General features: G+C 44.8%; 1 protein-coding gene across 2 annotated transcripts in view; it reads right to left on the reverse strand.

Moving 5' to 3' along the window:
• Positions 1-5197: 5197 nt before the first annotated feature.
• The window catches only part of LOC137423827 (histone RNA hairpin-binding protein), a 28977-nt gene continuing 9218 nt past the window's right edge, over positions 5198-24956 (reverse strand). The window contains exons 2-10 of one of the 2 annotated variants that reach the window (XM_078773686.1): positions 23688-23768; positions 19671-19802; positions 19309-19428; positions 19144-19203; positions 18314-18448; positions 18050-18199; positions 17258-17339; positions 6095-6687; positions 5198-6028 (exon numbers count right to left, since the gene is read on the reverse strand). In XM_078773686.1, the coding sequence (XP_078629812.1) occupies positions 6619-6687; positions 17258-17339; positions 18050-18199; positions 18314-18448; positions 19144-19203; positions 19309-19428; positions 19671-19802; positions 23688-23768 (829 nt within the window). In that variant the 3' untranslated portion in view covers positions 5198-6028; positions 6095-6618. The remainder of the gene's footprint in view (positions 6029-6094; positions 6688-17257; positions 17340-18049; positions 18200-18313; positions 18449-19143; positions 19204-19308; positions 19429-19670; positions 19803-23687; positions 23769-24956) is intronic. The other variant, XM_068111360.2, reaches the window with a different exon arrangement.

A 24956-nucleotide genomic window follows, 5' to 3' on the forward strand; every position in this document is an offset into this window, starting at 1 on the left:
CTCGATAATTGCCTTTGGTGCAGGGAGAATGTCTGTGGTAGTCGGTTTGAGTTGATCACACGTGTCCTTGTGGTATCCATTCTTCAATGGATCGAGAAATGTTTGCTGAGAAATGGCTGATTGACCCCACACATATGCCTGGATATGCACCCGCATGATATGCTGTCTCAGAGCACCAACAGTTGGTGGTAGCCTGTCGTTCTCAGCCATGTTCTTACAGAAGAGATGCCACCGAAGTTCAGGGATGCTGGAAATATTGACACCTTTTGGACAATAAGCTGAGCAGACAAATCTAGCTAAAGTTGTGTACAGGTCCTCTGGCAGTTCAGCATCCGTACAGAGCGTAGCAAAGGCAGCTACTATGTCGTCATCGGCCTTCAGATAGCACTGGAACCACTTTGCCTTTCCAAGTCTAGCGAACCGCCCAGTATTATCGGCACCCGTGAAAGCGTGAAAAGTTGGCAATGCCTGGGCTCTCTCCTCACCAAGGGCCTTCCAGATTGGCTCAATTTGGATAACACTAGATGCCATTGAGATAGATGTGTGTCTTGGCAGCAGATGATAGTTTGCTATTGCAAGAACTAGGACATCTGTATCAGGTGAGAATATCGTCACCTCAACATCTCCCTTATGTTGCTGTGATGCGGCTATTGCTTGCTTGATCATCAGCGTGTCGGCCTCCTCATGGTTATCTGCCTCAAATTGAAGACTCCTGTTGCTTGACGTCCGACCAGATGCTGAGACAACTACCACCTTGGTTGAATCACGGTTGTATTCTAGAGTTTTCTCTGCCAGGTAGTCCGTCAAATCAGCCTTGGTTTGATCATGAGACAGAAATCGGTTCATCGTGATGTGTTTGATACTGGTATCATCCTTGACCTGATACTGGACAGGTGCCTTTCCATGACGTCGTTTGGCTCTGGTTGTGCTCTTGAGGGAATCTTGCTTGTATGTATCAAAAACAAGTATTATGTGTTCGAAGCCCCTGGTCAGACTCGACACCCTATCATTGAAACATTCACTGAGATCCTTCACAGTCACCACCGTTGCTGGTTTCTTGGTCATTTTCTGGACAACAACCATTCCATCTATGACTGTGAGCTTCTTGCCAGTGCATGTACTGCCATCGGTTGCAAGATCAGTGGACACTGGTGCCATGTGTGTGGCATCAAGCTCATCTTCTGGAGAAGACTGTGCCTTGTTGGCAAACTTCTCCAAGATGTGGATAAGCTTTGACTTGTCTGTGCAAGAAAGTAAGCTACCGTCTGGTGCAAACAGGGCCCTCGGTGTCACAGTGAACTCAAAGTTGCCAATTGCGTCCTTTTGGTTCACATCCCTGCTGGATCTGGAGAGCAGCATCAGTCTACCATACAAATCTTTGGTTTCTTTTAGATCCACTGTCTTGTCCCTAATCTTGATTGCTAGTGTTGCATTGCCAGACTTGTACATTCTGTTCTTCTCCTTCTTCACTGGCGCCCAGAGGCTGACATCACCATTGATCCGTTCAGCAACAAACTCTTCATAGAGCTTCTGTCCTGTTTCATCAATATTCAGTATCTGTGGTACAAATTCTTCTGGCACATAAGCATGGGTGATGACATTGAAGAGCTGGTTACCCTCAACTTCAAATGGATTCCCATGACTAAGTATGGCAGTCTTGATTCGGTCAATTGCATTGTGTTCACGCTTGATGACACTTGGAGAAAGGCCATGGTGCTCACTAATCTCACTTTCCTTGAGTCCAAACCGTCCCTTAAACTCGCAAGACAGACGTGACAGTTCCGGTGCAGCCAAAAAGAATCGTTGTCTGGCATTTGCATTATTTGATATGCCAATCAGACCTGAGTGAACCTTCAGCAATCTGTTCAGATGCTCAACAGTGTGGTATGCTCCAATCGATACAAATGGGATAGTAGTCTTGGTGACTGAGATATTGCCTGCTTCGAGCTCCCTCCATGTCTCTGGATGGCTGGACTTCAGCGCATACATGTCAGATATGTATCTTGGCCAGAGCCGCTTGTACTTGATTCTGTCCATGGCGAAAAATATCTTGCTGAGTTCTTCCCCGGCTTGAAGATGAAGGTTTAAGTCAGCATTCCATGAAGCTGCAACGAAATGCAGAATCACCTCTACTCTGTGAAGGTAGTTCATCATGGCCTTAAACGTGGCATTCTTTGAGCGGCTGGTCTCCCATTCATGAAGTCTCTCTACCAAGTTCGCATCGATGATGACTTGGAGCAGGCAGTTGCTGGCTTTCTTCACTGATTCAGCTTTCAGGGCTTTGTCATGTTCTCCACAAGCAGTTTGAACCTTATCTGTTGCAACAACGCACACTTCCTTGAGATGCGGATTGTTCTTGAAGAATTCTTCGATTGCCATTTCAGAGAGTGCCACATACGAGTTTATGTGAGCTTGTAGCGAGCGTTTGTAATTGGTGCATTTATCCATCCTGTCGTTGGTCCTGCAAATATAATAAAAATTCATTCGCTCAAAACAGAAAATCCATGTTTCAGATTTTTACCCCAAAAGCGTTTTTACCCCAAAACTACTGTTACCATGGCAACCAACAGTTAAAATGCAACATTTCATGATCTTATAAAATCCATTGTTAGCTATTTAAGTGTAATCCATCATCAGTTGGTTATCTTGTATTGTTTAAGAATTCTTTAAATTTAAATTTAGAAAAAAGTGATTTTCACCCCAAATCTGCTGTTTCCATGGCAACCAACAGATTGAAAAAATCTGAAACATCATTTTTTAATTTAAATAGATCCTAAACTTCTCAAAAATCTATAGGTTTGCTACTCCAAGAAATTCCGGCGAAATTACACAAGGAAGGTGACTAATATGGCTTGTTACACTGCATGTGTACTCTTATGGGGTTCCGTTTCAAGGTAAATATGAGTCGGTGTTACAGGTCGATCTCAGGCGACCACACAGGGTCGCAAGTTGAGGTGAGAGGGAAACTGGACAAAGATGATACAGGAAGGGGTTCAGGTGTTAGTGGAAAACTATAACTTCAACCATGGTGATTATATGGGTTATTTAGGATTCAGGTGTGAGTGAGAAACTATCGCTTCAACCATGGTGATTATATGGGTTATTTAGGATTCAGGTGTTAGTGAGAAACTATCGCTTCAACCATGGTGATTATAGGGGTTATTTCGGGATTCAGGTGTTAGTGAGAAACTATGCAGTGGCGTCTCGTTTGTCTGAGGTCAAGTGGTGTCGCGTGCGAGTGATTTGAGGTGTCAGTCCTCCACACGACCACATCCCATGTTAAAGATTGTGGAGTTGAAGGGTCGGTGAGTTACCACCACCCGCAATAAACTATAAATGTTTGCCCAAATCATCTTCAGTCAACCTGGCCTGTCCAGCTGGTTTCTGAGACGATTTAAAAACATTCTCAGACCAACACCGCAAAGTACGAATAGTTGGGCTATTGTTGGACTAATCTCTGCATCCCGAGGATCTGTTCAGCCTCAGCCGAAGCGGTTGTTGTTGCTCAGAGTGAAACCCTAGAAGATGGGACACCACTCCGTTGTTGCTCAGAGTGAAACCCTGGCAGGTGGGTCACCACTCCGTTGTTGCTCAGAGTGAAACCTTGGCAGGTGGGTCACCACTCCGTTGTTGCTCAGAGTGAAACCCTGGCAGGTGGGTCACCACTCCGTTGTTGCTCAGAGTGAAACCCTGGCAGGTGGGTCACCACTCCTATTTTGCTCAGAGTGAATCGCCAGCAGGTGGGTCACCACTCCGTTGTTGCTCAGAGTGAAAACCAAGCAGGTGGATCACCACTCCTATTTTGCTCAGAGTGAAACCCCAGCAGGTGGATCACCACTCCTATTTTGCTCAGAGTGAAACCCTGTCAGGTGGGTCACCACTCCGTTGTTGCTCAGAGTGAAACCCCAGCAAGTGGATCACCACTCCTTTTTTGCTCAGAGTGAAACCCTAGCAGGTGGGTCACCACTCCCTTTTTGTCAGAGTGAAACCCTAGCAGGTGGGTCACCACTCCTTTTTTGCTCAGAGTGAAACCCTGGCAGGTGGATCACCACTCCTATTTTGCTCAGAGTAAAACCCAAGCAGGTGGGTCACCACTCCGTTGTTGCTCAGAGTGAAACCCTGGTAGGTGGGTCACCACTCCTATTTTGCTCAGCGTGAAACCCTGGCAGGTGGATCACCACTCCTATTTTGCTCAGAGTAAAACCCAAGCAGGTGGGTCACCACTCCGTTGTTGCTCAGCGTGAAACCCTGGCAGGTGGATCACCACTCCTACTTTGCTCAGAGTGAAACCCGAGCAGGTGGGTCACCACTCCTTTTTTGCTCAGAGTGAAACCCTAGCAGGTCACCACTCCTTTTTTGCTCAGAGTGAAACCCTGGTAGGTGGGTCACCACTCCTATTTTGCTCAGAGTGAAACCCAAGCAGGTGGGTCACCACTCCGTTGTTGCTCAGAGTGAAACCCTGGTAGGTGGGTCACCACTCCGTTGTTGCTCAGAGTGAAACCCTGGTAGGTGGGTCACCACTCCTATTTTGCTCAGCGTGAAACCCTGGCAGGTGGATCACCACTCCTGTTTTGCTCAGAGTGAAATCCTAGCAGGTGGGTCACCACTCCTATTTTGCTCAGAGTGAACCCCTGGAAGGTGGATCTCCACTCCATTGTTGCTCAGAGTGAAACCTCAGCAGGTGGGTCACCACTCCATTGTTGCTCAGAGTGAAACCCCAGCAGGTGGATCACCACTCCTATTTTGCTCAGAGTGAAACCCTAGCAGGTGGGTCACCACTCCTATTTTGCTCAGAGTGAAACCCAAGCAGGTGGGTCACCACTCCGTTGCTGCTCAGAGTGAAACCCTGGTAGGTGGGTCACCACTCCTATTTTGCTCAGCGTGAAACCCTGGCAGGTGGATCTCCACTCCTATTTTGCTCAGAGTGAACCCCTGGAAGGTGGATCTCCACTCCTATTTTGCTCAGCGTGAAACCCTGGCAGGTGGATCACCACTCCTATTTTGCTCAGAGTGAAACCCTCGCAGGTGGATCACCACTCCTATTTTGCTCAGAGTGAACCCCTGGAAGGTGGATCTCCACTCCTATTTTGCTCAGCGTGAAACCCTGGCAGGTGGATCACCACTCCTATTTTGCTCAGAGTGAAACCCTCGCAGGTGGATCACCACTCCGTTGCAGATTTTCAAGCACAGTCACATCTTGTTTCCTCTAATCACTTTAATAAAATAAGGTTCAGAACATTTCACACTTCATACATTTTGTACAGAATAATAAAAAACAAAACATGCAACAAACTGTAAACATTGAATATTCACAAAGTTATCATGGCATTGGAAAAGTCTCAAGTGGAGCATGGCAATGTCAATCCAAATGAGATTTGTCATTTACTGTTAATAATACATTTCACAACTATTAAATGCCCAAAACGTATCCATATATTACATGCATCTGTGAATGCTATGTACATCCAGAAGAATTCCTTAATTAGGAAATGAACCATCCTGGAAGCATGTCCAAGTTTATAGCCATACCTGCTGGGTTTTTCTTTTTTTCCTACGTCAAGGTCTTTCCAGATCACAGGACTATGCGAGTACTGTTTGGTTTCTGAGGTCCCACATTTATATCATTCCGCATCTCCAAAGAGCTCACGGACTATTAAAAATGAATCAAATGTAATGAACATGGAATATCCCAGTGCAGTGAGGTTCTAATGTCCCATATATACGTCATAGTCTCCCTTTCGCTCCCTGCCTCTTCAACGCGAAGGTTCAGGGTCTCACCAAGTTTATGGATTCCTAAACTTACCTGCAATATGAAAGGTCATGTTATCTTGTCGATACATTTTACAACTAACATTTAAATGATAAAGATTTGCAGAGCTTCTCTGGATGTGGAACGTGGATGTGGTGGCTTTATGTACAGATCAATGCGGAAGAATCTTGTTATAACCGATATATTTCATGGACTGGTTGTATTGAAAATTAAAACAACAACAAGTGGTCATAGCAGTTACAAAAATGGTACCCTGCCCTGATCCCCCCCACCCCCCTCCCTCCAGAATGTGACATGTGCTCATAGCAGTTACAAAAATGGTACCCTGCCCTGATCCCCCCCACCCCCCTCCCTCCAGAATGTGACATGTGCTCATAGCAGTTACAAAAATGGTACCCTGCCCTGATCCCCCCCACCCCCCTCCCTCCAGAATGTGACATGTGCTCATAGCAGTTACAAAAATGGTACCCTGCCCTGATCCCCCCCACCCCCCTCCCTCCAGAATGTGACATGTGCTCATAGCAGTTACAAAAATGGTACCCCACCCTGATTCCCCCTCCCTTCCCTTCAGAATGTGACATGTGGTCATGCTTAAACATACTGTATTCCCAAATGTACGTCCCTCAAGCCCCTCCTATCAGGCCCAAAGCAATAAAATGCTAATGAAAGAAGAGGATCAACAAGGAAGATTATGCCATGAAATGGAAGCCAAAGGTCTCAAAGAGCCGGTCGCCGACTCCAAAAATGATCGGCCGCATCACAAACGAAGGTTGCGACAATGCACCGGCTTCCGATGGGCTCGGCGAGCCGGCCGTAGACACGGGACCGCACCCGCCGTCTTCGTCCCATCAAAAGGACTTCGGGGAGGTCGGCGGCTTCAAGTCGATGCCCGCTTCGTCCGGAGATTCCTCACAAACCTGCGGATGACACGACCGCAATTTAAGGGAACAGGATCAACGATAGGCCCATGTGCACTTCGAAAATTCAGAGGATGTCCTGTCTGTGCCCAACACTTTACACACTCCGTACCTTTTGCAAGAACCATCATTACCTCATCACTGACAAACCGAATGATGCGACGTAATAGCAAAATCTCATTTCGATGCAAGGCCGCAGTCATTTCATTATCCGTCATTAATGATTTATGTATGAAGATTACATGTTGGCATCGGACCAAAAAAACCCTGTGCCAAGCTGGAAAGGAGGGAAGGAGGGGGGTAACCCATGCTCATCATCATCGATCATTTAAAATGCCCCATGCAGAGCATTGGTGCTGTGAAGCAGTTACTAGGCTACAATCGTAGTCGGGCACCACTCCGACTCAGGAAGTTAGGACAGAAATCACATTCATCTACCGAACCATAAACCAACTGCACCTGTTTTCACGAACGAGATCCTCACGGTGCTCCCTTTTCTTCCTCCTCCAATCCCGGCCTACCCTCCCCCCCCCACTTGACTGAAGAATTTGCTTTTCAATGGTACAAACTCGTACGCACGATATCAAACATTAACTGGAGCACACTATATCCATACTCTCAAATATCAAATTTCGATTTCTACCAGTGAACGTTAGACATTCATTATGCTGTTATTAAATTCATTAATTTCATGGAAACCATTGTAAGACCAGTCTCCCGCCAGGCTGTTTGTGGTGACGTCATGCCAGCTTATGGAAGGCAGCACCACCATATTAGCACGTACGAAATTTCATGAGGTGGTCGCTTTACAGCAGCGGTGTTTGGCATGAACATTTTTTGAGACAGAAACTCAGGCTAGAATTCCGTATCACGACGAGTTAATAAACATCCTGGTGGAGGAAGCTGTAGCCATGCATGGCACCTGTACTGGTTGAAGAAGGTCAACATTTCATACTCCATTTGCAGGTGCGTGTAAACTGAGGCACCGATTTTAACCCGAGTCAAAACCAAGTTTTTAGGATTTGAAAAGCAGGATCTTGTCTTCTTATCACCAGTCATTAATATTGGTATGTCAGTGGGGTAGTGATATGTAGAGTCGAGTAGATTTGTGTACGTAACATGCTCCGACTGTCGTGAAGACCAAGATGTAATAAGCACCACCATGTAATAACTAGAGGACCTGTTTAGCCCGGATGTCGGATTAAGGTGTATCTTCGTCCCCATTACGAGGAATGGGGCATGTTAACTAGTTATAGGGATTATGTTAACTACTTCCCTGTTCAAACCTCTGTGATCTATCCTTTGGCCTTTATGGCAACGCACCATAGACACTAGTTAGAATTGCCATTAAACTACACTAAATAACGATAAAAACCAGCCAGAAGCCGGGCATCAAGCACTAGGGCTAACCATCCCGCCTGGCAGACAGACATTGGTCAAGCAGGCCGAGCCACGCCGAGAAGGGCAGTGATTGGGTGGGAGTTGAGCAACAGGAAGGCCGGAGCAAGAAGGAACTCGCTGATTGGCAAGGTTCGACCAATGACGTCAGAAGCGGACCGTGTGGATTGGTGGAGAGCCGAGCATGCAGTGGTGGCCTGCAGGCATTGGTGGAGAGGCACAGATGACGTCACGAGACGGTCAATAAAAGAACTCTCGGACCGACATTTTTTCTGTCTCTCTCTCTCTGTCCCCCCTCACGCCTTCCTCTGCCCTCGACTCTCTCCTCTTGGTTCCGGACTCTGGGGGAAGACGGTTGTGCGTGGACAAATGGCTCCAGGAAGCGATCGCATTGAACGTGTTGTGTTCAGAGACGCCATCAGAGACGTACAGAGGCTGCAGGAACTGCGGTTCTCCGTGCAAACGACGAGTGTACGAGCGCTGCAGCGTGAAAGGGCGCATCGAGGCCGACTGGGTGTGTTCCCGCGCACGGACCTCCGGACCTGTTCGCAGACCCTGACGAGATCCCACCAGTGATCGGAACCAAGTGCATGATAAACCACACGTTTTTATTTATCCAGTAATTTTATCCCTCGTTTGTGATTCGTGTCTGCTGTGACGGTGTGGAGGTTGAAAGAGGTGACAGTAAGGGAGGCATTAAAAGAGAGGCTGAGTATGGTAGAGGATGATGTGGTTGAGCTTGAACGTGGTTGGATGTCAATGAAAGATAGTCTGTTGGGAGCCGTTGGTGAGGTATGTTGTTGGACAAAAGGACCACCGAGGCACTCGGAAACATGGTAGTGGGATGATGAAGTTGGAAAGAGGATTGACGAGAAGAGGAAGAAGTTCAAGGAGTGGCAGAAGGCGAAGGGTACGGGAGCAGAAAAGGCAGAGCATGAAAGTTATAAGGCAGCCAGGAAGGCTGCAAAGAAAGAGGTAGCAAAGGCGCAGGAGGCATGTAGGAAAATGTTCAGAGAACGCTTGGATTCGGAAGAGGGTCAGAGAGCGGTATTCAGGATTGCAAAGCAGATAGCAACCTGGTGTTGGCTAAGCGGTTAGGGTGCCGGCTTGGGATCCTAGGATCCTGGGTTCGAATCCCGGTCGATCGCTGAATTAACGCCAGGGGGTTTACTCAGCCTGTCATCCTTCCGAGGTCGGCAAATTGAGTACCAGCTTGCTGGGGTGAATGATCCCGGTGTGTACCCCGGTTTAGAATAGGTACACCATATCCCTGCGCATCGTAAGAGGCGACTAAGGGTTGGCGTCAGGAAAGGCATCCGGCCATAAAAACATTAGCCTCAAAAAGGGAACCACGATTGTCATGGGGCCCGCAAGGCTAACCCCCGCTCTAGCGGGGAAAATGGCCTTAAAACGATCATTCATTCATTCATAGCGAAAGAGAGGTGTGATGCAATGGGGGTGAGTTGCTTGAAGGATGAAGTGGGACAAATCATTGTGGACCCAGATGGAATTAAAGGAAGATGGAAAAGATATATGGAAATGCTGTTGAATACAGAGAATGAATGGGATGGCAACATAGAGAGTAACCCAGTTTTAGACCGGCAGAGAAGATAACTGAGAAGGAAGTTGAGGAAGCGATAAAAGCAATGAAGAGTAGAAAAGCGGGAGGGCCGACGGGAGTTGTGGGAGATATGTTGAAGGCAGCAGGAAGTTGGGGTGTGAAGAGAATGACAGAGATCTGTAATCTGGTGGTGAAAGAAGGCCGCATTCCAGTGGATTGGGAACTGAGTACCCTCGTCTCTCTATACAAGGGGAAAGGTGACCCTCTGGACTGTGGCTCGTATCGAGCGATAAAGTTATTGGAGCATGGAATGTAGGTATTGGAAAGGGTGTTGGAGAGGAGGATAAGGAAGAAGGTGAAGATCGACGAAATGCAGTTTGGATTTATGCCAGGAAGAGGAACGACAGGCGCGCTCTTTATTGTGAGGCAGTTGCAGGATTATTATAAGAGGAAGAAGTTGTTTCTTGGGTTTGTTGATCTGGAGAAAGCATTCGATAGGGATCCACGCGAAGTATTGACATGGGCAATGAGGAAGTTAGAAGTGGAGGAATGGTTGATCAGAGTAGTGATGGCAATGTACAAAATAGCGCGCACAGCTGTAAGGACGAAGGACGGGAACAGTGGTGAGTTTGAGGTGAAGGTGGAAGTGCATCAGGGGTCGGTACTAAGTCCACTACTATTTGTAGCTGTGATGGAGGTGCTGGCTCAGAACGTAAAGGAGGGTTTACCGTGGGAGTTGTTGTATGCAGATGATCTGGTGTTGATTGCGGAAAGTATGGATGGACTGAAGGAAAAGATGAACAAGTGGAAGGAATGTATGGAGACAAAAGGTCTGAAGGTGAATATCGGAAAGGCGAAGGTGATGGCAAGTGGTAAAGCATGTGGTGAGGTGGAAAGAACTGGGAAGTGGCCATGTGCTGTGTGCATGAAGGGTGTCGGAGTGAACTCCATTCAATGTACAATGTGCGCTGAGTGGGTTCATCAAAAATGTAGTGGTCTGAGAGGGTCATTAACCAGTGTGGCAGCTACATTCAAGTGTAAGGTGTGCACAGAGGGAGCTGCAGATGGAGGAAATGTTGAGTTGGATCTTGGAGACGGCGTGAAGCTGGAAGGTGTGAAAACATTTTGCCACCTCGGAGACATGCTGAATGGAGAAGGTGGATCAGACTCGGCAACGGTTGCTGGAGTGAGATGTGCATGGAAGAAGTTTCAGGAACTGAGTGGCGTGCTGATGAGGAGGGGAGTGTCGTTGAAGCTGAAGGGAAAGGTGTATGCTGCATGTGTGAAAAGTGTTATGATTTATGGGAGCGAGGCATGGGTAATGAACGTAGAGCAGCAACGAAGGCTGGAAAGGGTGGAAATGCGAATGGTTCGGTGGATGTGCGGAGTATCGTTGAGAGAGAGGAAGACAAATGATGAATTGCGAAAGATGATGGGAATAGAGACTGTGATTGATGCTGTGAAGAGGAACCGGTTGAGATGGTTTGGTCATGTGTTGAGGAAGGATGAAAGTGACTGGTTGAGAAGAGTGATGGAAATGAATGTAGAAGGAAGTAGAGGCCGGGGAAGACCGAGAAAGACTTGGCTAAAGATGGTGGAAGAAGAAATGCGGGCAAGGGGGTTAACAATAGGCCTCAAGCTGACCGTGTATCGTTCAATCCCGTTCCGAGGTCAGAGAGACTAAAAAATAATCACTGATAATCTGAGTACGTGCCGAGTTGTTGCACATACAAAAAGTTTAACTTACAGATCCTGCCAGTTTGAAAGTTTTCCACGCGTTTATGTCGCACTACTTTGTCTTGCATCGAAGGCACTAATTTTGAATCTAGGCCTATCAGAACACTTGCTTGGGTCACATGACATACAAAATGGCAGCGCCCATGTCGCGCTGAATGTTTAGTCATGGCCTCGGGAAAATCGCGTTTAAAGTGTTTCATGCACTTTGAACACGTCGTGAATGACATAACTTCGCCGTTTACGCCTCTTAGATGGAGTAAATATCGTGAATGCCTGCAGACGTGGCTGCAATTGGACGGTGAGTGTCACAATCTTGCCAACAGACACCAGCATCTGGTCAAGGTCGAGTTCACCAACACCTCCACGAGTCTATGATACACCTCCACGAGCCTAGGATCTACCTCCACGAGTCTAGGATCTACCTACACTGCTAATTATACCCCACGTTATTGTGCAGGGTGGGACGAAACGAGCTCTGTTGTACAATGTCTGCATCGGTGGGTGATATTGGATATGCGTCTGCCTGCGTTCGATGTCAGCCCACTGTTTATGTTTCATCTCGATTAATAGTGTAGGCTGCTATGTCTTAAAAATGGCTGTCGTGTTTTTTTTTTGTTAAAAGCAAAATTCCACTTGATTCCTTGTCTTTGGGGTGTCACATGTTCAAAAAAATAGGTTGTTAATTTTTTTAAACGGATTAAGGGTGTCAAATCCAAGATGGCCGCCAAAATATATAAATTCCATTAAAACTAGTATTCTGAACACAGTATGAGGTCCAAATTAATGATAATCTATCTATAATTCCAGTAATCTCTGTGTGTTTGTATGTGTGTATGTGTGTATGTTTGTCTGTGACCGCTGTTTCTCGACAACTACCGGTCCGATATACTTGAAACTTGCCAGGTATATTGCTGGGGACCCGAGGATGTGCCTTTTCAAGGTTTGAAATTAATCGGACAAGTAGTTACCGAGCTATGGCGATTTCTTTACCAAACACTGCAAGCCGTTCGCTTTGGACCAAACCATTGCATGTAAATAGAGGGGGGGGTTCTGTGGTCGTTGCGAATGGACCAAACCATTCATGTAAATAGAGGGGGGGGGGGGTTCTGTGGTCGTTACTGCCACGTGGTTTCAAAGTTTTTTTTTGTTGTTGTTTGCACGCATGTTTTTTTGCACCCACGTACGGGCACGCCCTAGGATGTTTACACACACACACCCCTACACAAATTTTTTTTTTTTTTTTTTTTTGGCAAGGAACGGGCACCCACGTACGGGCACGTCCTAGCTTATATATAGTACGGGCATGCCCTAGTACCCATAATTTCAATACCAAGGAGTTAAAAAACAATTAATTTCAATTAAAAAAAAAAATTATGGCAGTTTTCAATATGGCAGTTTTCAATATGGCAATATGGCAATTTCAATATGGCAGTCAAATTCAAAATGGTGGAAAATGGCCTTAAAATGCATGTTGTGTTGTGTTTTTTTTTGTTTTGTTTTTTGTATACTGAATCGAGGCTCGTGAAAGAGCTAACATTTACTTCACAAACAAATCAACCAGACAAACAAAATATATAAAAAGAGGGAGCGGAAGACAAGATGGAGAGAGAAGGGGAAGCACACAAACACAACATTTGAGACCAGGGAGATGTGTGGAAGGGAGAGGGCTTGGGGGGAGGAGGCGTGGGAAGGGGGGGGGGGGGGGGGAGAAGTATAAAACAAAAAGGACACCAAGGACTTCCAGGACAGAAGTCGGTATTTCAAAAAAGTGGAATTGGGGTGAAATTAGCAGGGGTAGAAAAGATCAAGGTTTTGGATGGGGGAAGATAAGAGATGGTGGTGAACAGCTGTTTTAAAGACCTGGAGGGTGGAGTGGGATTGAAGAGAGTGAGGGAGTTTGTTCCAGAAGCGGGAGAAAAGAGGAATGAAGGAGTGAATGTGAGCAGAGAGTCTTGATTTTGGCAGTTTAACCATAAGAGGGTTGCAGGCAGATCTTGTGCGACCTGTAGGAATATTTGCGGGACAGAGCCCAGAGAGAGCTGGGGGTGCAAGGCCAGAGAGGAGTCGGTAGAAGACGGAAAGACCACCAACCTGCCTGCGGTGAGTGAGTGAGAGGCCCTTGGGGTTAGCTTCATCGCGGGAGATTCCAATGATTCTGAATGCTTTGGTTTCAACAGCGTGAAGACGAGCTAGGTGTGAGGCAGGAGCACCAGCCCAGAGGGTAGAGCAGTATTCCATTGAATATTTTGAAGTATTCCATTGAAGTATTGAAGTATTCCATTGAATTCCAGTGTTGAATTCCATTGAATTCCATTCCAGTATTGAAGTATTCCATTGAACAGTTTGTTGTGATTTGTGTCTGGTGTGGGATGTCCCGAATAGGACTTTAGTTTCACCGTCGCGCTTTTCTTTGTCCTGGCATTTCATTTTAAATAAACCCGTTTATTTTTGTACATTTGAACCCGTTTTGTTTGAGCTATTTTCTATGCAGGCTTTGGTACTCCCGGCGGACAACAGGTAAGCTTCATCTTCCCCTCCCCTTTCTTCCCCCACAGAATATAAAATCCGCATTTGATCAACGCCTTGGAGTTGAAGCTTGCTTTGGCTATTCGTGATCCCTGTGTTCACCTGGGGAATCACACGACAATTGTTACGGATTCGTCACTTCCGCTGTTGTGGTTTTCCTCCACTTGAAAGATTTCTGATTCTACGTACTATTATTGTCTTGCAAAGGTTTATTGTTTATGAACAGTTATTAAAAGTTAAAAAGGTTACCTTAAAATGAGACAGGAACCCGAACCGGAAGACAAGGAGGTGAAGAAGAGGAGGCGGTGAGAAAAGTCGGAGAAGAAGCTGGTTGCTTTGCGTTCTGGATCGAACGTTGTCGAGCAAGAGACACGAGTGAACTTCGGGTTTCCTGGAAAGGGATTCCGCGATAGAGTTGTTATCGCTGTGACTGATCAAACCTGCGTGTCGCAGGCCTCTGATTCGGAGGAACCATCGTCGTGTGATTACGTCTCAAGTACGAGCCGTCCGCGAACCTTCCTTGCTTCGTCAACCGTTTCCACCGCGTTCAGACGTATCTGTGGTGTGTGTGTGCACCGAGGCTTCTGACGATTACTTTGCGGATCGCCTCCCGTGAACAGTGAAAGTGACCCTTTTCTCCGCTCTGGGCCGCGTGCGCCTTGGTGCCGTTTTGGGCGGCGTGTCTGTGCCTGCCCTCGGAACGAGATTCTGGTTTCGAGTCGACATCGTTCCGTTGATCACTGGAGGGGACCAACTCTGAGCTCGAAGACGGGAATATAGAGACATTGGGGAAGGTTCTTTCCACTCACTTGGAACCCTGTGAGTTACTTTATGCATGTTAGCTGATGGAATAGAAAGTGCACTCTTAATTGTCATTGGTGGTAATGTTATTCCTGTGTGATTTATAATATATCATTGGTTTGTTCATAATCATTGGTGTTGTTTCCTTATTGATTTTGACACGGAAATATATATTTTTCTGCCGTGATTCCTCCCGGGGTTCGGAGGTATACCGAGAGCAGGAGGTCGGGGAGGAACACGTAACACAATATTATATTGTTTGTTTCGTCTGTTGCAAATGCTGGCCTTGTGAAAGCCCTTTGGAACTAGTCATGCCATGGGTATGTATTATTATTATCATTACTAGGGCATGCCCGTACTATATCTATATCTAAAATTATATCCCCCCCCTCTATTTACATGAAATGGTTTGGTCCAAAGCGAACGGCTTGCGAGTACGGTGACAATCCCCCCCCCCCCCTCTATTTACATGAAATGGTTTGGTCCAAAGCGAACGGCTTCGGAGTTTGGTAAAGAAATCGCCATAGCGTGCCCAAACGCGCAGGAAAGCGAAAGAATCGCAAATTTAAGGAAATGCCCGTACTTCCGTAAGGAAGAGAAAAGAAATGAAAAGGAAAAACATTCCAAACCGCGAGGGAAAACAACACGGCACGTCGACACAACAACGTGTCCTGTGATTGGCCGTACGTCGCTGCCAGTAGCTGCCCCCAAAAAAAAGCTTTCACCGTCCGGCGACTGAATTTAAGGGGAAAAATAAAACGCTCTTCGCTTAAAACAACGCCCTTCGCTCTGACTGAATTGGGACAATGTTTTTATGTTTTTAATTGAATTACTATCCGTAATGGCGCACGCTCTCACGGGAGCTCCGGAAGGTCGTATATCGCAGTTACGATGAATCGCAAATTAGTTTTTATTAGTTTTAAAACATAGTTTAACGCCAACATAGCGCCAACATAGTTTGCAAACGTGAAATAAATGAATACGCTCTCAAATGTGCCGTCCGAGGCAGAGTCTGTTCGCCACGTTCGGCACACGTGATAGCTCGCTGCTCTCTGATTGGTTGAATCGTTTTTTGGACATAGCTCGGTAACTGCTTGTCCGATTAATTTCAAACCTTGAAAAGGCACATCCTCGGGTCCCCAGCAATATACCTGGCAAGTTTCAAGTATATCGGACCGGTAGTTGTCGAGAAACAGCGGTCACAGACAAACATACATACAAACATACAAACATACAAACATACAAACATACACACAGAGATTGCTGGAATTATAGATAGATTATCCTAAGTCGTGGCTCGTGTAAGCACTAACACATAAAACATATAATAAAGGGAGCAGGAGACAAGAGGGGGAGAAAGGAAAGCACAACACCAGGAGAGAACAGGGACATCGGAATAAACAAGATGGCGCCTGTAGGTGCTCGAGTTAGGCCGTGAAAGAATAACATACAAATGCACAAACACTTTAAATTATTTGTAAAATAAAATATGAAAACCAGGTAAGGATCCACCATTGAAGCTACTGAAGCAAAGCCCCTCCCTCCCCCCCCCCCCCCCCCCAATACCCAGTGGTGTTTACTTGGAGAGGGGTCGGGGGTCAGGGGGGAAGAGAGGAGGCTGAATGGCTAAATCAGCCTCCCCACTATTTATGAAATTACTTTATTTAAATCTGACCTCAATTTTATGGTTAAAAAAAGAAAGAAAAAAGAAGAAGAATAAGACAACCATAAACTTTTCTAACAGCTTTCTTTTCCCCAATTCTACTTCTTCCCTCATCTGCACTTTAAGATTACAAATCCTGATCATCATCATATACCGTGTCCTATGCAAACCGTTGGTGCTGCCACAGCAGTTACAAGGCCATAATCTTGTTGGGCCGCCACGCCGACTCAGGAAGTCAGGGCAGGAATTTGTTCAGTGCGCCGGTGATAGCTCGCCTACTCTTCACGAAGGACACTGCGATATTTAACGTCCACCAACGAATGCCGGCAGACGGAACGTCCTGTTTAACGTCATCCGAGGGACTGTTTGTGAGCTTGCCTTCTCTCTCTGTGTTCTTCTTGGCTGGAAAGCCACTGTAGGATTTTTTGGTGAGCACGTGGACATGGAGGCCTTGTGACCACTTGCACATGTTAAATCGTGACCGTGTTTAAAATATACCGATGAGATCGCTCGGTTGCATTGTGTGCCGAGCCCACCCAGCCTGGCCGTGCTCTATTAAAGTGAAGCCATATTCTTACCCAGTGGAAGTGTCTTTAATCATCACACCTTATAATTATTTTTTAAAATAGGAACACTGTGATCTTTCAACGCAGAATTTAGGTACACTACTCACAATAAGTGAGGGATATTGGCAGGTTATTCGGTGTGGTTGATTTTGTGTATTAATTATGTTGAAAAAAGTTGTTGGTCCTAATTCTATGGTTATTAATGAGTGTGAAAAAATAGCATTCTTGATTTCAATACCCTAACCCTAACCCCTATAAAAATTAATAAACTCACTCCCACAATATCCCTAACTTATTGTGAGTAGTGTAAGTGCCTACCTGTTGGGAGCTGGTGGCGTTGTCTGGCTGGCTTCCCCCAGAACTGCTCACAGACAATTCATCATCCTGCAGGTCCAGCTCACTGGTGAATACATGCCAAGCAGACACGTTTAAATGGGTGAAAGTGTAATCAACAAAAAGAAGAGCATGTTGAGCAAAGTTTAACATCGATCGTTTCAAAAATTCAGAATCATCTTCGAATGCACGAACATTTTAGTTTGCATCGTGTCAAAATAAGCACCAAAACAACGCAAATTCCTGTTTTATTTGCGTGTGCTGCCATGTCTGTTGTGACATTTTCTCACCACAATTGGATGTTTGTCATTGAATCAATGAGATGTCATTGAAAATGAAATTGCTGCCAATTTGTCCATTAATTTGTCCAATACAAGGATTTTAAGTTGAAAACACAAAAGCCATCAACAATCTTTGTTGCATCACTGCTTGTCAAAGGACATCACAGCCTCAAATAAGAACATTGAGGAAGCTCAAACACCACGCCTTATGGTGAAGGCTTTGATCTAACGCACATACAAAGCTAAGAGGCACGCGTTTGAATATCACAGCCCAGCACATCCAGTGTCCGTTCAATGCTCGTCCATGAGCCTCGCACGACGCGCCTGTATATAAATTTTTTTTATTTTTTAAAGTGAGATGGATATACAAACTCCGCCATGGGCCTTAATCCATCTGTGGAATAAATAAGTCACGGGAACGGGTCGGTGGTTTACTTTGTGGCCTTAAAGATGCATCTCCAGCACAATGTTTGAACATGTGGTTCATAAAACTTACATGGGCTGCATGCCATCGTCGGCTGCTGGTTCTGGGTCCCAAAGGTGAAGAGCGCGGCGCCAAAGCCTAATCTGAGTGTCCCACGAGCGTCGGCTGAACTGGCGAAACTTGTTGGGAGTACGGGGATGTACGTGGGGCTGTCGCAGTTGTCTGGGGGATGGGAGCAGTGAATATGCGGCGAGCATTCTCAAGTTTGGCAAGGAAACTGAGGCTCAACACAGATAAATACAGCAAAAGCCAGAATAAAGCGCTCGTAACTCGTACCGTGGCACTTCCACCATATAACGCTCATAGGCCACAGTGTTCTTGCCGTAGTCGATTTGCTTTTGGCGCCTCATCAACACGTCCTCGTTGGTTTCCATTTCCCAATGTAACGAGCCGGATGCCTGGTCCTCGGTGCTGCGGAAACATCATTTCAAATAGGTAAACGGAAAATGCCCAATCAGGTTATAGTTTGCTGAAACGCAAACTTAGCAGTTGTGCATATTAATCTGATGAGCGAAAAAATTCATGAGAGAATTATAATCTCACACTTCATTTGATTCCAAACCAGAAATAAAGCTTCAACTAGAACGGCACTCGGTAGAGCGCACACCTCCGCCAGGCTGATCAGTTTATGTTTTGTATCCCACCGATAGGCCGGACCTGGATTCGGACCTGAACCAAAATCGAATCGGCTTCTTCTTGTCACTTAACCAACTCGTCCACCAAGTTTAGTCGTAACACATCCATAACGATTTGAGACATCATGCTATATATCGTTTTTGGCCCGATCACTCAATGGTGAAAAATCACTTTTAAAAATTCTCAGATCCACATCCGGATCTTCACCAAAATCTAATCGTTTCATATTCGTCACACACACACAACCTGTCCACCGAGTTTTGTCCGAATCTGTCCACAACTTTGAGGTATCCTGTTCACAGACAGACAGACAGACAGGTGTGAAAACATGCGGATAAAGGCAGGACAAACAATAGCACAAAGATGGAGCTCACTTCATTTCAAAGTAAAATGTAGTCTCCATTTAAAATGGTAAAGGCATTGTCAACTTGTACAGCCTTGTGATGTGGGGTTTGTCAGGACGTGGTTACCTTTGTTCTCCCTTTGCGTTCTTTGGGATGGTGTCTTGCATGTGCAAGCGCCTCTTGTACCTGTGTGGACAACCGAGGCATGACAATAAACGGTACGACATGAGACTATGGCCTTGCACCGACAGTGGGAGATTTTGCAGCGTGCACTTCAATCCAAAGTCTTACTTTTTGGCCTCTTGCTGAATCTGTAGCCTTTTCTCATCCTCCTCCTCCTCAACCAGAGTGCCCCAGGACTTGCCCACATTTGACCCGCTCTGCAGCTTGGCTGGCTCGGGGCTGCAGGAACTACGTGTCATATGAGAGAACAAGGATGTCACAATATAATGCAATGTCACAATATAAGAGAACGTTTCTGTGGTTGTAATTCCTGAGAGAAATAGCCTGTCACCCACCAGGTAATAAAATACATTATACCTAACTATAACGAAGGGAATTGTGGAGGAGTGATAGTCACTCATATTTAGAAACGCTGATCGCAAGGATAACAGGCTGTGAACAAGTAAACAAATGAACAAATGGCGGCCAACCTGTGCAGTCTCTGATCTTTTCTCTCAACCCCGTACGTCCTTTCCTCACAACTCCTTGGTGAACCATTCGGAGGTGTTCTCCATGCTTCCGACCGATGCCCAGCAAGTCGTCGCGAATATTCTGTCACACAGCTGAGGAAACCATAAATGACTATCACAATGAAGTGCAGTATTGACACAGTCACGCATAGAGCGCTAGAGCAGGCCGAACAACAGAACGATCATTTGATTTGGAGCATTCTGAAAAGGGTTGCTGACAGTCTGACGCACAGGTGTTTGCATTTTGAACTAACTGTTAATAACCAAGTTAACGAAGTTACACCTGCAATGGACGAGTGGTAAAAACGAAAGAGGACACAGCCGTAGTGCGACGACCAACCGGAAACGACCGCTCTTGCTCATTTATAAATTTGTTTGGTTTGTCGATGAACTTCACATATTAAAGAGTTCATAAATGAAATAAATCGTCATTGCTTTTCTTCTCATTCAATAACCTGGGCTAGGTATCCATTACTCCTCAGAGCATTACTCCTTGGTGTACTGATCATTTAAACAGTTTAGTCGGCCCGCGCTCCCAAGCGGTGCAGCACACGGCCGAGTTCCGAACACAGTTTAAAACCACACCTGTCATAAAAAGAAAAACATTGAACAACTTAACCCAAATCAGGGATACGGAATGAAGCGCTGGGAATCCAGCAGGTAAATGGACATGCTCACCTCAGTGGGTAATAATTGGTTAAAAAAAAAAAAAAAGGACAAACGGGGTGATAAAACGTAAAGAGATCCTTGGCACAGTAGAAGCGAAAGCTTGGAATATTATCACACGAAATGAAACAATAAAACACTTGTGCCTTTATCAGTTTTTATGGAAAATAAATTTAACGCAGACTTAATGAGATCACTCCATCTTGCGTCCCGAATCCCTTCACTCGATGGCAGCACGGGAAATTCCAGTGATTCCCAGACCTTCCAGGCCGACTTGGAGAAGGTTTTGATTGGACAAATTTGGGGTCGCGCAGATAGCTGAGATGGCAGAGCACTGGTAAGGTTTTCCAGAGGCCTGGGTTTGATTCCTGGTCTGGGCGTGTAATTTTCCCACATATATCAATTTAATTATTTTATCCTGTTCATTAATCTCCTTCAGTTTTTCCTGCCTTATGGACATGCTATATTATCATGTAATTTGTTTACATTCCTCGTCATTCCCCAGTGTGTGTAAACATCCCTTATGGTCATGCTATTTTATAATGAAATTTGTTTACATTCCTTGTCATTCCCCAGTGTGTGTAAACATCCCTTATGGTCATGCTATTTTATAATGAAATTTGTTTACATTCCTTGTCATTCCCCAGTGTGTGTAAACATCCCTTATGGTCATGCTATTTTATAATGAAATTTGTTTACATTCCTTGTCATTCCCCAGTGTGTGCAGACATCCCTTCTGGTCATGCTATATTATCATGTAATTTGTTTACATTCCTTGTCATTCCCCAGTGTGTGCAGACATCCCTTATGGTCATGTTATATTATCATGTAATTTGTTTACATTCCTTGTCATTCCCCAGTGTGTGTAAACAACCCTTATGGTCATGTTATATTATCATGTAATTTGTTTACATTCCTTGTCATTCCCCAGTGTGTGCAGACATCCCTTCTGGTCATGCTATATTATCATGTAATTTGTTTACATTCCTTGTCATTCCTCAGTGTGTGTAAACATCCCTTATGGTCATGTTATATTATCATGTAATTTGTTTACATTCCTTGTCATTCCCCAGTGTGTGTAAACAACCCTTATGGTCATGTTATATTATCATGTAATTTGTTTACATTCCTTGTCATTCCCCAGTGTGTGCAGACATCCCTTCTGGTCATGCTATATTATCATGTAATTTGTTTACATTCCTTGTCATTCCCCAGTGTGTGTAAACATCCCTTATGGTCATGCTATATTATCATGTAATTTGTTTACATTCCTTGTCATTCCCCAGTGTGTGTAAACAACCCTTATGGTCATGTTATATTATCATGTAATTTGTTTACATTCCTTGTCATTCCCCAGTGTGTGTAAACATCCCTTATGGTCATGCTATATTATCATGTAATTTGTTTACATTCCTTGTCATTCCCCAGTGTGTGCAGACATCCCTTATGGTCATGTTATATTATCATGTAATTTGTTTACATTCCTTGTCATTCCCCAGTGTGTGCAGACATCCCTTATGGTCATGTTATATTATCATGTAATTTGTTAACATTCCTTGTCATTCCCCAGTGTGTGCAGACATCCCTTATGGTCATGTTATATTATCATGTAATTTGTTTACATTCCTTGTCATTCCCCAGTGTGTGCAGACATCCCTTATGGTCATGTTATATTATCATGTAATTTGTTTACATTCCTTGTCATTCCCCAGTGTGTGCAGACATCCCTTATGGTCATGTTATATTATCATGTAATTTGTTAACATTCCTTGTCATTCCCCAGTGTATGCAGACTTCCCTTATGGTCATGTTATATTATCATGTAATTTGTTAACATTCCTTGTCATTCCCCAGTGTGTGCAGACATCCCTTCTGGTCATGTTATATTATCATGTAATTTGTTAACATTCCTTGTCATTCCCCAGTGTATGCAGACTTCCCTTCTGGTCATGTTTTATTATCATGTAATTTGTTTGCATTCCTTGTCATTCCGCAGTGTTCCAGTGTGCAGACAATTCCCCAGTGTGCAGACATCCCTTATGGTCATGTTATATTATCATGCAACTTGTTTACATTCCTTGTCATTCCTCGGTGTGTGGAAACAACCCTTATGGTCATGTTATATTATCATGCAACTTGTTTACATTCCTTGTCATTCCTCAGTGTGTGTAAACAACCCTTATGGTCATGTTATATTATCATGCAACTTGTTTACATTCCTTGTCATTCCTCGGTGTGTGGAAACAACCCTTATGGTCATGTTATATTATCATGCAATTTGTTTACATTCCTTGTCATTCCCCAGTGTGTGTAAACATACCTTATGGACATGTATACTATCATGTAATTTGTTTACATTCCTTGTCATTCCTCAGTGTGTGTAAACATCCCTTATGGTCATGTTATATTATCATGTAATTTGTTTACATTCCTTGTCATTCCTCAGTGTGTGTAAACAACCCTTATGGTCATGTTATATTATCATGCAATTTGTTTACATTCCTTGTCATTCCTCAGTGTGTGTAAACAACCCTTATGGTCATGTTGTATTATCATGCAATTTGTTTGCATTTCTTGTCATTCCTCGGTGTGTGGAAACAACCCTTATGGTCATGTTATATTATCATGCAATTTGTTTGCATTTCTTGTCATTCCCCAGTGTGTCGACGTCAAACTGTTCAAATGCTTTTTCTTTTTTAAATTGTTTATACTGTCACATGGATATGTGGATGGTTTCGTCGTTTTGACTATCATAAAATCTGTTTGTGAATTTTTCTCTCTTTTGTTATAATTGCCCATTTTCAGCATATTAACTCGTACGCAATTTAATTATATTACAATGTAATATTTTGCTGCTTTTTCTGTCTTCTTCTATGTCTGAATGTTTATGATTGGTTGAACAAAACCATTTAGTCTACTACTACTATTACTACTCCTACTCATAATGAGGCATGGCCTCTCCCGGGGAAACTCCATACCAAACCTGGCCTTCAAAGCTAGCAGCAGACTGGGCTGGGGATCCTCCATCGTTAGTTGTCGGTTGGTTTGTTCCTTTTCTGTGTTTCATCCCCACTTTATTCCTTCCTCTTGTCGCTGTGCTTCAGACAGGTTGTTTAGCCCCATGTGTCCTTCTCCCTCTCCCTTGATCTCACTCTTACTCTTCATACTTGATATCTGTTGGTGTTTGCTCCTTTCCATCTTGTTCCCTTCCATGAGCCTCGACCATATAAACAAAAAAGTGAAGGTACAGCTGTTTTACTTTTCTAATAACACAAAACCATGTGACCTTTACCAACACTATGAAGCACCTACCGTTGTGCACGATCACAATACGAGAGCCGTTGTGGGCTGCGGAAGGCCAACTCATTGCCACGTCCTTGTTCTGCCTCGTTCCTACGCAAACAGAAATGTATTACCATTCGTTCAATCCTCTCCCGAGGAGGATTTCTCAGGCTAAACGAATTGGTCAATAGACACAACGAAATAAACAATGTAATGCTACATAACAATCCATGTAGAGTGGAATGTTAAATCGACATCATTACATTATCATCGCACGATGAACGCCTGCATTGCAAAGCGGGTGATTTTAACGTTGGACACTTCCATTCACATTAGCTCCTGTGGCCGTTATAAATCAGGACGGTCTTATAAAGGGTTAACAGGTGATATCGTAAACACAAACACAGTGAAAGCAGAGTTGTCCATGTTGACAAACTCCAGGGAAAAGTCAATGACAGAGCAAATTAATTTGACGATTTCATGTAGCGGGCCACACAGGCAGCTCTCCACGTGTTATTGGGTTGCACCCACACAACTTACTTCCTGTAGTATAATATCCATTTCGCACCCACACAACTTACTTCCTGTAGTATAATATCCATTTCGCACCCACACAACTTACTTCCTGTAGTATAATATCCATTTCGCACCCACACAACTTACTTCCTGTAGTATATCCATTTTGCACCCACACAACTTACTTCCTGTAGTATAATATCCATTTCGCACCCACACAACTTACTTCCTGTAGTATATATATCCATTTTGCACCCACACAACTTACTTCCTGTAGTATATCGTGCTGCGGTTTTGAGATTGGCACATTGAAGTCAATAAATGTTAAAGGTTTGCCCCCCATAGTTAGTCACACGAGCAACATATAGGCCCATTTGTAGTATAGTTATGTCTTAGTATGTGTAATAATAGGCTATTTCCCCTCTTAGTACCTGCGTTGTGTAAAGACAGGAGAATAGGCCCTCCATTCATTTTGCGTTCACCTCCATTCTACCTCTATGGGCGCAATCCATCCCGCGTCCCATTTGGCTGTCCACTAGTCAAGTTAACACGAGGCAGGGCCTCGAAAGGTGAAGGAGGGTTGAGCTCGGCGCGGCAGCAGTGGGGACGGTAAGAATGAACCAACCAATCAGAGCTTGAGCAGAATGGCGTGAGAGGGCGTGGTGAAGAGCGTCTGGTGAGTTCCAGAGGGTGCGAAGGGCGTGGCATATATAACCCGATGCGAAAAGCCCTCGGGAGGACTTGGAGAGGATAAGCGCGTTGTGGAGGACTTGGAGAGGATAA

Source organism: Myxine glutinosa, chromosome 3 (assembly GCF_964187855.1).
Source record: "Myxine glutinosa chromosome 3, kmMyxGlut1.1, whole genome shotgun sequence".
In the NCBI taxonomy this organism is placed as follows: domain Eukaryota; kingdom Metazoa; phylum Chordata; class Myxini; order Myxiniformes; family Myxinidae; genus Myxine; species Myxine glutinosa.